At 38.3% G+C, this 10799-nt stretch overlaps 1 protein-coding gene across 2 annotated transcripts; it reads left to right on the forward strand.

Moving 5' to 3' along the window:
* Positions 1 to 3016: 3016 nt before the first annotated feature.
* PIM1 (Pim-1 proto-oncogene, serine/threonine kinase) lies at positions 3017 to 8065 on the forward strand. Of its 2 annotated transcripts, none has more exons than XM_083357656.1 (6): positions 3017 to 3244; positions 3476 to 3582; positions 3749 to 3799; positions 3946 to 4312; positions 5746 to 5922; positions 7921 to 8065. In XM_083357656.1, exons 1-6 carry the CDS (start codon positions 3163 to 3165, stop codon positions 7926 to 7928), a joined length of 792 nt encoding a protein of 263 aa, XP_083213782.1. In that variant the 5' UTR covers positions 3017 to 3162; the 3' UTR covers positions 7929 to 8065. The 2 variants fall into 2 exon arrangements, with proteins under 2 accessions (XP_083213782.1, XP_083213781.1); XM_083357655.1 differs by lacking the exon at positions 7921 to 8065 and adding an exon at positions 6305 to 7625.
* Positions 8066 to 10799: the final 2734 nt, after the last annotated feature.

A 10799-nucleotide genomic window follows, 5' to 3' on the forward strand; every position in this document is an offset into this window, starting at 1 on the left:
ACAAAACAGGAGGAAGATTCAGCTTCATGCTTGTACTTACCGGTACTTTCCCATTCCACTATATATCCGTATTATAATTTTAAAATATTTCTCTAAAAAGACTATTTTTATATATAATTCCCTGCCAATTCCTAATTGTCTTCAAATAATAATATAGAGCTGGATGACTGTAAAGATGTAGCTGTTTCTCACCAACATGGTAACATAGCACAAGAGCTATTATATGCTAGATATTCTTTGAAATCCATAAGAAATACTAAGGATACCGGCTACACTGTATACAGACTGGGAATAGAGGCTGGAATTGAAATGGCAGAGGATCATGTGATTTTCATTTCCTTTTGCCCAAAGGCACAATCATTTTGCACCCTTAGACACAATCACTTCTAATCAGGAATTCTGCACCAGATCCATTGTCACAAATGGCCAGGCTTGATGATGCTAATGGAAATTAGAATTCAAGATATCTAAACATGTTGCCATACTGGGCTAATACATGGTGTATATGAGCTCTTTTGTGCAAGGCCAGATTAGCATAATAGTAGTGGAATCACAGAATTTAAAGATTAGAAATCTATGGAGATTTTCAATCTTCCAGGTCGTGATTGTCCCAAAGGTGTTTTTCAAAAGGCAACTGAATTTTCTTGGTTTTTTTCCTTGAAAACATTTTGCTTCTCATCCAAGAAGCTTCTTCATTTCTTCTTTAGATGGTGGATTTACATCCAGAAATATTTCAGTGAGCATAAGTGCTCACTGGGATAAGCAAAATATCTAACATCTAAATTCCTATTCTTGAACAAAATGGTATCTTCATCTGAGAGTCATTTGTACTCACTCAGTCAGGTACATTCTTTTTATAAATACTGGGCTATCCTTGATTTTTTTCAAGATATAAATTTTACAACAAATAGAATGATTATGAAAATGAAGCCAAATAAACTATATTAGTATTCTAATCTCACATCATCTTCCACATTCATAATAGTTTAGCAAAATGAGTTAATAAATGCAGAATCCTATCTTCAGAACATTTTATATCTGGCTTATTCATCCCAAAATCAATCTCTTTCCCTCCCATTTTCTTTTTTCTTTAACAAGGGATGTTCTCCTTATTTCTTACATGAAAATAATCTGTCAGTTTCACTAGTATTTATAGAGTTTCACTTTCAGATTACTGTAATAATTGGCTTCCAAGTAAGTAGTGATGTTTGTTTTTAAAACAGCTGTTCCTCTTCAACTTCATTGGAAAATGAAATCTTGCACAATAGCTTTTTAAATTATCTGTGCAAACTCCTCTGAATAGTAAACTCAATGTCAAGCTTACATTTACAACTTGCCTTCAACATCTGCAGGTTTTTATCTTTGTACTACAATTCCCATATTGATCTAAGAACAAGACAAAAATAGAAAAAAAACCTCCACTTACTGGCAACAGTATCTGCAGATGAAAATAGTCAACTAAAGGGGCTTTGTTAAATTGCTGTAATTGCAAAATATTGTATAGTATCCAAATAAATTCTAATTAAAATTAACGTAGTACAGTGTGGAATATAGGGATTTATGAGCTTAGTTATACTTGCTCAAATAAAGAGTCATCACAATGTAGTTTTTGTAAATAGTTAGGAATGTTGTTATACTAGTTCGCCAAAATTAAAAACTAAGTAGTTATTAGAGGAGCTTCTGTTGACAATGTCCATTCTCATTATCTAAGGAAAGAGTTATACCTCTCCCTTGGAACCTAAAGACAACATGTAGATTCACATAACAAAAATCATGGCCCAATTGGATGCTGATCACATTCATTCTATTTTTAAAAATGTTATGATTTAGAACTATTTATTTCAAAAAAACTACACCATCTGAGCTGGGAGACTATCCTGTGTACCTGAGAAGTTACTTAAGGACCCTTCATAAACAAGATTAATCAGTCAACTATTATTTTTGTAGAATTCACAGAATTGGTGCCGGAAGCTGAGTCTTTTGCTGACTTGGTTCAACTAGAAACCAATTGACCACATAAACATCCAGGATTTTATAGTGGTTTTGTTCTGGTTGTTTTATGTTTTCATTATTAAATCTATTTCCCTTTAAATCAATCTCTGTACTTTCCTATAAAGCATAAAGCATGACTCCAGCGAAATCTTGTGCGAATGGCTGACAAGATGCCTATTAAGTTTGATGGATAAACTAATAGCAATCTAGCTTGTTGGACCGGTTTTATCCCTTATGGTGGAAAGGACTGGCGTTCGATTTAATTCCAACTTTATCGGGGTTTTTTAAGTTTCTTGCACCTAATGGCATTTACTCCGAAGAAAGCAGAATGTTGCAGTTGGAAGTTCTGAACAGGATTCCCCCCCATCAGAAGCCATGAGTCATTAGGAGTCTTCAAGCCGAATCGGCGTGGGTGTATCTGCAGCCGTTTCAGGGAGCTCCCCGCCATACGTACGTGTGACGGGGAGCTCCCTGCCTAAACAACGACTTGCACGGTAGGCAGCGGCGATGAAGAGAACGATATATGCACCCACTGAATGTTATCCCTCATATTCCGGCAATGACACAATGGCGAGAAAAAAAACCGGGCAACCATGAATGCATTTTCCTTACATAACAAACAAACAAAAAAAGGCAATCCTGCCAGGACTCCCTCTCCCCGCTGCTTTCTCCCTTTTCCCGCCAAGGCTCTCAGCCCTTCCCAGCCCCCTCCTCCCGGTCTCCAGCTTCTCATTCTTGTCCTCTCCCTCCGCCTCCCACCCCCCACCTCTTTCTCCCCTTCTTTGGCGCCGTTTTCTTCCCGCCACGTCGAGCCTCCTCAGCAGTCCATTCTGACGAAGAGGCCCGGCGCGGGCTGCCAGCTGCAGCAGAGATTGGCCGAAGCGGCACCAGTGGGCGGAGTCTTCCCAGACTGGAGACCTGCCCGCCGGCTCTCCCCGGCTCCACCCTGGCTCTGCTCCCTCCCACTTTTACTACAGGCGGCTGAAGCCGGGCCCGCCGCGCCACACGGGAGGGAGCAGGCTGGCCCGGCACGACCCCGCCCGCAGCTCCCGCCCGTGCCTGGGAGACGGCAGTTGTGCCGTCGCCGCTGCCTCCTCCTCCTCTTCCTCCTCCGAGACATTGCCGCTGCCGCCAGTCCCGGCCTGCCTGGAACACGCGGACGGGGCGGGGATGTTGCTCTCTAAGATCAATTCACTGGCCCACCTATGCTCGACGCCCGGCGGGGATCTGCACCCCGTCAAGCCGCTGCCAGGTCAGCTGAAAGAGGACGGAAAGGAAGAGGCGGGGGGGGGGGATGTGGGAGGCTAGAACCACCAGTCGGGAATGGTCGATGGATGGATGACCTGGAAGCACCTTGGTTTAATGAGGCAGTGGCTGGATTGGGGTTGGCTGGTGTATTTTTTTGCTTTGTTTTGTTTTGAGAGAGGGGCCAAGGAAACGGTCTGACAGGGTGTAAATGATCTTTCCTTCCTGCTCTTTGTAGGAAAGGAAAAGGAATCCCTGGAGAAGCTGTATCAAGTGGGCCCCCTGCTCGGCAGTGGAGGCTTTGGTTCTGTCTACTCAGGCACCAGGCTGGCTGATGGAGCTCCGGTGAGTGATGGGTTTCTAGTAGCGTGCGCCCTCTCGCAGCCTCCATCATTCCCTATTGTTTTTGCCCTTCCCGCCTCCCCGGCACACGCGTATAGTCTACTTTTCTTTAGCGTTGGCTATCAATTAATTTTTATTTCTTTCCCCCCCCTCCCCCCTGTATTTGAAGGTGGCCATCAAGCATGTGTCCCGGGACCGGGTTTCTGAATGGGGAGAACTGGTAAGTTGCGGGAGAAGGGAGGGAGGAATGTTTGGGGTTTGTTACTGTAGAAAAGATCTTCAGGCAGTATTGGATGTTGAGGTTCAGCTTGTTTTCTTGCTCGCCATTCATTCTTTCCTCACCCCTTTTCCCATTCTTTTATGCAGCCTGGTGGAACAAGGGTCCCCATGGAGATTTTGCTCTTGAAAAAGGTTGGCTCTGGATTTCAAGGGGTGATCCGGCTGCTGGATTGGTTTGAAAGACCGGACAGTTTCATTTTGGTTTTGGAAAGGCCAGATCCTGTTCAAGATTTATTTGACTTCATCACAGAACGAGGTGCTCTTCCTGAGGATTTGGCCCGTAGCTTTTTTCGTCAGGTGTTGGAAGCAGTTCGACATTGCCACAGTTGTGGTGTCCTGCACCGCGATATCAAAGATGAGAATATCTTGATTGACTTGAGCACTGGAGAGCTCAAACTTATAGACTTTGGATCTGGAGCACTGCTCAAGGACACCGTGTACACTGACTTTGATGGTGAGTGTTCCTACTTTTCATTCAAAACTGAGCCAGGAAGTTTCATTTCTGAAACATAGTGTTCCCTATGTTGTCTATTAGGTAACTTCACGGCAATAGAACAAGTTCTTCCTGTGATTTTAACAATTTGTTTTTCCTGTGAAGTATATTTGATTCTCATAATCCATTCCCTACATAAAATTGCTCTTGCCCAGAAAACTAATGCCCGTTTGTGGTTAACCTTTACTTGCTAATGAGATTTTTTTCTATTAAATCCAATGGGCTCACAATGTTACTTAAAAATGTGACCATAGGAAAGGAAATGCCTTGGGGGGAAAAATCTATTGCAGATTGTTTTCAAGTTACGATTACTAATTCACCTGCTAGATACAATAGATGTATGCTAAGCTGCATGTAAAATATTCCTGCAATAGTCTTTATATTTTAATGGTAGATTAATTACAAGTCCAAAATAAAAGAATAGACATCATGCAATTTTTCTGTGTAGTAAGACTGAAGAGAAGCATTTGTATTTTGTCCTTTCCTGTGATGTATAAATATGAAGCCTAGGGGAAAAGGTTACTGTTAAAAGCTGTATTTGCAGACTCACTAAATTAATCATTGTAATAGGGAAGCTGAATGCTGTGAAATTTAATCTACGGTAGAAGTGATCACTTTAAAATAACCTCACATTAGGGCTAAAAATGCAAATAAATGTCTTTTGAAAGCAAGTTTGTAGTGATGGAGATTTAAGCATTAATATTAGAATAGAAATACGATCTGCTTGTGCATTCAAACCGTTCCCATAAAACAAAACAAACTGCGTTGCTAACAGACTCATGAAAGACTCAAGAGCCGTTTACTTCAAAAATCACTGCTGGCTTGCAGCTTGTTTGTGTTTTTTGGTCTTGGTTCCCAAATGGCACACGCTGCCTTGAATTTTTTGTTTTGTTTTTAATTTAACGGTTAACAACCAGGAAAGGGTTTGTTGACTTCTTTCAGGCCCTTTCCCAAGCTTCTAGTGCCCCCTTGTGGATTATGAGGTATCTTTTTACAACTTAAAGTTTGTAAACAACAATCACGTGGATGGAAACCAGGCAAGCAGCTCTGACCTCAGTATCCTTGCTTCCTGCCAGGAGAGGGAGGAGGAGGGAGAGATCAAGCACTACAACAAAGACATCTTAGACAAGAGGTTTCTGGCATTCCATTTACAAGCTGCAATCTAAGTTTCTTTAAAAGGAACTTTTATACCATTTGCCTATATCTTAAAGATGAAATACAGACTAATCTTTTCATGGTTGGAACTTATATCTTTTTTAATTTCTGTGCCTTTTGATTAGTGTCCATGGAGACTGTCTAAATTTATACCTATACATCTAACTATAAGATTTAAGAGTACTTGTTGCTGAATTCTGTGGTTTCTTTAATTTTCTTGATCTGTCCTCTGTTTTCAGGCACTCGTGTTTATAGTCCTCCAGAATGGATCAGATATCATAGATATCATGGCAGATCTGCTGCTGTCTGGTCACTTGGGGTATTACTCTATGATATGGTGTGTGGGGATATTCCTTTTGAGCATGATGAAGAGATTATAAAAGGCCAGGTCTATTTTCGTCAAAGGATTTCTTCAGGTAAGTGTTTATTTGGTGTGAGTGAAATTCTATCTGGAATGCTGATCACAAATAACTTGTTTAGTATATTCGATAAGCAGTAAGCAATAATATGCAAGTTCCACTATCACATAAAGCAACATTTTAGAATTTGAGTTTTTGATGACTGCTTTTAGCCAAGGCTTAGAAGCTAGCATTCCTGAAAACCCAATCTAAGAAATTTTGATTTTATATAACCTTGGCAAAGGTGAATTGATGTTTTGGCTTCAACAGTTTCAGCTGTGTAAAGCAATCTCATTTTATTAAATAACCTATGGAGATTTTGCAGCAGCATTTATAATATTCCACTTTGTAGATGTTCTTCATCAGTGGACCTTTGCTAATTTTATACTTTCTTTTGTAGATTGTCAGCATCTCATTAAGTGGTGTTTGGCTCTAAGGCCTTCTGACAGGCCATCCTTTGAAGATCTTCTGAATCATTCTTGGATGCAAGATGTTCTCCTGCCTCAGGAAACAGCTGAGATCCACTTGCACAGTCTAATTCAAGAATCTAGGAAATAGTCTGTCTCATCCTTCTGAGGAGCAAAACAAAATTTTGCTGTATTTGATCTAGTGGAGTGAAGACTTTTATAGAAATGTGACTCATCTTTTTCCAGACACAGGCTGCCTGGTGACTTTCTAAGTCTGAAGAAACCCATCTCTTGGAGGAGAGTGGACTTGCTGTTTGGGAGTCTGACTTATAAATCTTCTCACCACTAGATGAATTGGACAAGCTGAATCCTAGAATATGAAATGAGTGGTGCAAAGAACTAGAGGAGATGTTTCATACAAGAGAAGGGAGGGAGTTAGTGATTTGGACCGGCTACCTGCCTTCACTGTGTTGCTATTACCATGTTCTGAGTGCCTTCAAATGCAAACTGAGCTGTGCTGGGGGGAAATACTTGAACATTTCTTCACCGCTGCTTTCTCACAGATTTACCTGTCTTATAATTTATTTCAGTTTCAAAAGAACTACTTCAGAATGAGGGAGATAATATTAGCAACCCTAATTGCTGTCCAGTATAAACTCTGTTTGCTTTTGCTGCCTTTTGAACATGAAGGCATCCTCTAGTGCACAAACAATGCAACTGTAAACTGTAAATTTGTACAGAATACAAGAACAAAAATTGGTGTACAGAAGATTGTAGTTATAATATTTTTACTTCAGTGTTTTTAATTTATTTCTAGGGTTTTAAAAACTGAATATCCTAACTGGCAGGATTTTATTTATTTTATTTATAAATCATGCAAATTCTTGGCACACACCTCACTGCTATAGCTGTTGACCTGTTCTGCTATGTTGCTCCTACTTTTTCATATTCTCAGAAATCCTATCTGGTTATCTTCTGCCTTTTTCTTTGGTATCTTGCTTTTGTATGGAACAGCTGACTGCCTTTCCCATCACCTGTAAATATTTCCAACTGTTGCTGTTCAGCCTCTCCACATATTTGAGACTTGTTTTTACTAGTGTTGATGGGAGGATATGTATAGATAGCATGTGTATATAGTGCTGTACTTTAAAAGGGAGCAAGATGCCCTGGACTTCAACACTGTCAAACTTGTTTTAAGTATTTTGGTGTGTAGTCTGCTGTTTTTTTTTAAAAAAAATAGCTAATACTGTACAGGGAATTCAGAAATGCTATTTTTTTAATACATGCTGTTTTAAATAAAAATTGAATCACTTGATTTAATCAGTCTACTGGATATTTAATGGTCATATGTCTCACATTCAGTTGTTTAAAAACAGTTAACTGTACAGTACAGTAAATCACTCATTCCTCTGTCTATAAACTCAGCAAAAATAATTGCTTATGATGATAATGCAGATATAAATTGCCTTGGTACAATATTTAGTTTCTACTGCAATATCTCACCCTATACATGAAATCAAACCTGATATCTAATTTAAAGTTCTGCAGTACTTCTTTGAGTTTAAGATTGACATTATAGAGCTTATGGATTTTTCTTCTCTTTGTATAGAATTTTGACCCTGAATGGTCAACATCCCAAGTGGCAGCAGGAATAATAGCATGTAAGAAAGGCCTTGGACAGCCCAATAGAATACTACCAGACAGTAATTTAGATAGAAGTTAATTTCTTCAATTTATCTGCTGCTCAGTTCTGAAAAGATGTTTTCCAATAGTCAAATCAACAGGGAAAATGTACCCAAAGCCTAATGACAATTTATTATACATTCTTGTTTATGATAAATGGATTGTTTTATAATAAATGAATTATCTTACAAATGGGCATTCGAATAAAAGTCCTGTGTTATTAGCACTGGGTCTCATTAAACAATGGGGTTAAAGTTTGTTGTGAAACTTGCCTAAATTACTAAGTAGTAATATATTTAACAAAGTCTTTGGGATATGTTATTTTTTTAAAAAAACCTGGGAATTTTTCATCTTCATTATTTGAAACTGCTCTCTTGCTATTTGTTCTAAAACATCAGGAATTTTCTTGATTATGGATGTTGGTTGTGGTTGTTCTTCATGCTATCATTTTGTTCCCCATCTTTATTCATGCAAATTCACAAAAATCATTGGCAGCATTTACATTCCAACTACTTTAAAGAGTATAAATTTCTAAAAATGGACAGGACTAGAATAGCTTGGAAAAATATGCTTTTTCTTTGCTGGGTTAACTCATTGGCCAGTTACATTAAAACTTTACAGGAAACATTTATTTTCTAAATAGTAATCAAAACACAACTTTTTCAATTTCTTGTTTTCCCAGTTGTATTTGGGTGCTTTAATGTACAACTTAGTATTACTTTAAATGACTTCTAGTTCTAAGAACTGCACATTGGTTTTATTTAGAAATATTCTTAATATGTGCTATCTGAAGTTAAGAATAAATCCTTACTGGGGTTGACTACTTAGTAAGAGCACTGAATGAAATGACAGAAGAATGCAATTTTCCCTGCCATTTTCCTTCTCTTAAATTGCATCCAGGCAGGATTATTTTAGTTACAATTATAGCCCGTGGGTACTGTATATCTTGAACTTTGGATCTATCCCCTTAAAATAAAAAACTAAACGAAATAAACCTATATAAACTATGTAGCAGCTTAATTGCTTCAGCAATGAAGAGTAATGTTCTTTCTTACACAATATGGATGACATCTAGAATTTATACACATTTAAGCTTATAAACATTCTTTTGTTTCAATAAATGCTTGTTAAAGAAATCTTCCTACAGTGCAAACAAAGCAAAACCAGGAAATCAAGATGTACAAAAGCAGATTAATCTATGGCAATTTCCTTCTGTCTGATTTCTTTTTATTATTAAGATTATGGCCATCTGTGGAGTTTTTGTATGAATAAACAACATGTGTCCTTCGGACTTCCAATTCATTTTGGTAATGCCAGCTACAGTATTTGAGCTATATGTTATGTAAAATGCATAAATTTACATCAGCTGAACAGAATAATACTAATTCCCATGAGTGTGTGATAGGGCTGGTTACAGAAAGTGTACAACAAATATTGTACATGGCTGTCATGCTGTATTGCCTGAAATGCTCTTCAAAGAATAGTTTGCTAGGTACCTATTTTATTATCTTTTGATATTGAGTAAAACTTTAAAACATCTTTTATATTTGTTATATTTCTATATAACTATTAATTTCAACTTCACCTCTTTCACCATTCTTGGATTTTCTTCGGATACCATTTTTATCCTCTGCTACTTCAAATAGGCTGACAGCAAAATATAAGAAATTCTTGATAATATGACAGGAAACTAGATAGGTAGAATCTTTAATAGGTGTCATGTAGTGTATTTGATCCTCCTATGCACACCCTACGCTATCATACCCTCTCTGGCTGCTAGTATTAAAAAAGGCAAGGGTCTAATTTACTGGTGATTGAGCTGACTCCAGAGGACTCTTATCAACTTATTTAGGCATCATCTCTGTGTTCCAGAATTCACCCAGACTAGCTATAGGATTGCCTGCTTTATTATGGAGAAATTACCAAGCACTCACTACAACCAAGTTATCTGGGGTGGACCAACTTACGTTTGTCTCCCTTACAGAGGTCAGCAATGGGCATTAGTCTAATCTGCCAAGATAATTATCTAGCCATAACAAGGGGTTGTTAAGGTTCTCCATTTTTAGATCACAAAGTAGCTGCTCTGAAGTGAATACCAAGCCCAATGTGTACCCTTCCCATATACAATTGGTTTTTTTTCTTTGAAAAGTTTCGCTTCTCATCCAGGAAGCTTCTTAAGTTCTGATACACACTTATGTCCGTATCATACAGAAATATACAGACATTCATTGGAACCAGTTATATATGTGTATTCTCCTTGACCCCACTATTTATCTGCATTCATTCTAATGATTTATTATGGTGTGGCAGGACTCAAATTGCCGACTTTCTGACTCATTTCAAGTAATGGGAATATGTGATGCTAAAATTCTACTTAGTATTTCTATTGTTGTCCTAATGGGATCTACAGTGAAATCCAAGAAAAATAGTCCTTTCCAATTCTAATCACGCTGGTAAGAAGCAGCAATTTTTAAAAAATACGAATTATAGTTTATGTTTGCATGCAAATACAAGAAATATATGTATTATGATTAAACTATGATTAGATATTTGTTGTTTGTTACACTGAAACTGATGTTAATAGTCTTGACAAGATTTCCAATGTATTTTGCAAGTTCTATCCTTATGTGTATTCTTTTGGCAAGGATACAGCAAAGGAATATGTGATCAAAATAAATGATGGATCTCCTAGTTCGGGGGTCCCCAAACCCTGGGCTGGAACCCAGTACCGGGCTGTGGCCTATTTGCAACTGGACTGCGTGAGCAGCAGGCTGGTGTGCGCACGCGTGTGAAGCTCAATTTATA

The sequence above is a fragment of the Vipera ursinii genome (genome assembly GCF_947247035.1).
Source record: "Vipera ursinii genome assembly, chromosome: 3".
Classification (NCBI taxonomy): Eukaryota; Metazoa; Chordata; class Lepidosauria; order Squamata; family Viperidae; genus Vipera; species Vipera ursinii.

What these genes read in the sequence shown, in the direction of transcription:
- PIM1 (XM_083357655.1), top strand. Translation starts at nt 3,163, where the DNA reads ATGTTGCTCTCTAAGATCAATTCACTGGCCCACCTATGCTCGACGCCC. An exon ending in CCCCGTCAAGCCGCTGCCAG is followed by an intron (nt 3,245 to 3,475) that starts GTCAGCTGAAAG and finishes TGCTCTTTGTAG; the next exon opens with GAAAGGAAAAGGAATCCCTG. An exon ending in GGCTGGCTGATGGAGCTCCG is followed by an intron (nt 3,583 to 3,748) that starts GTGAGTGATGGG and finishes CTGTATTTGAAG; the next exon opens with GTGGCCATCAAGCATGTGTC.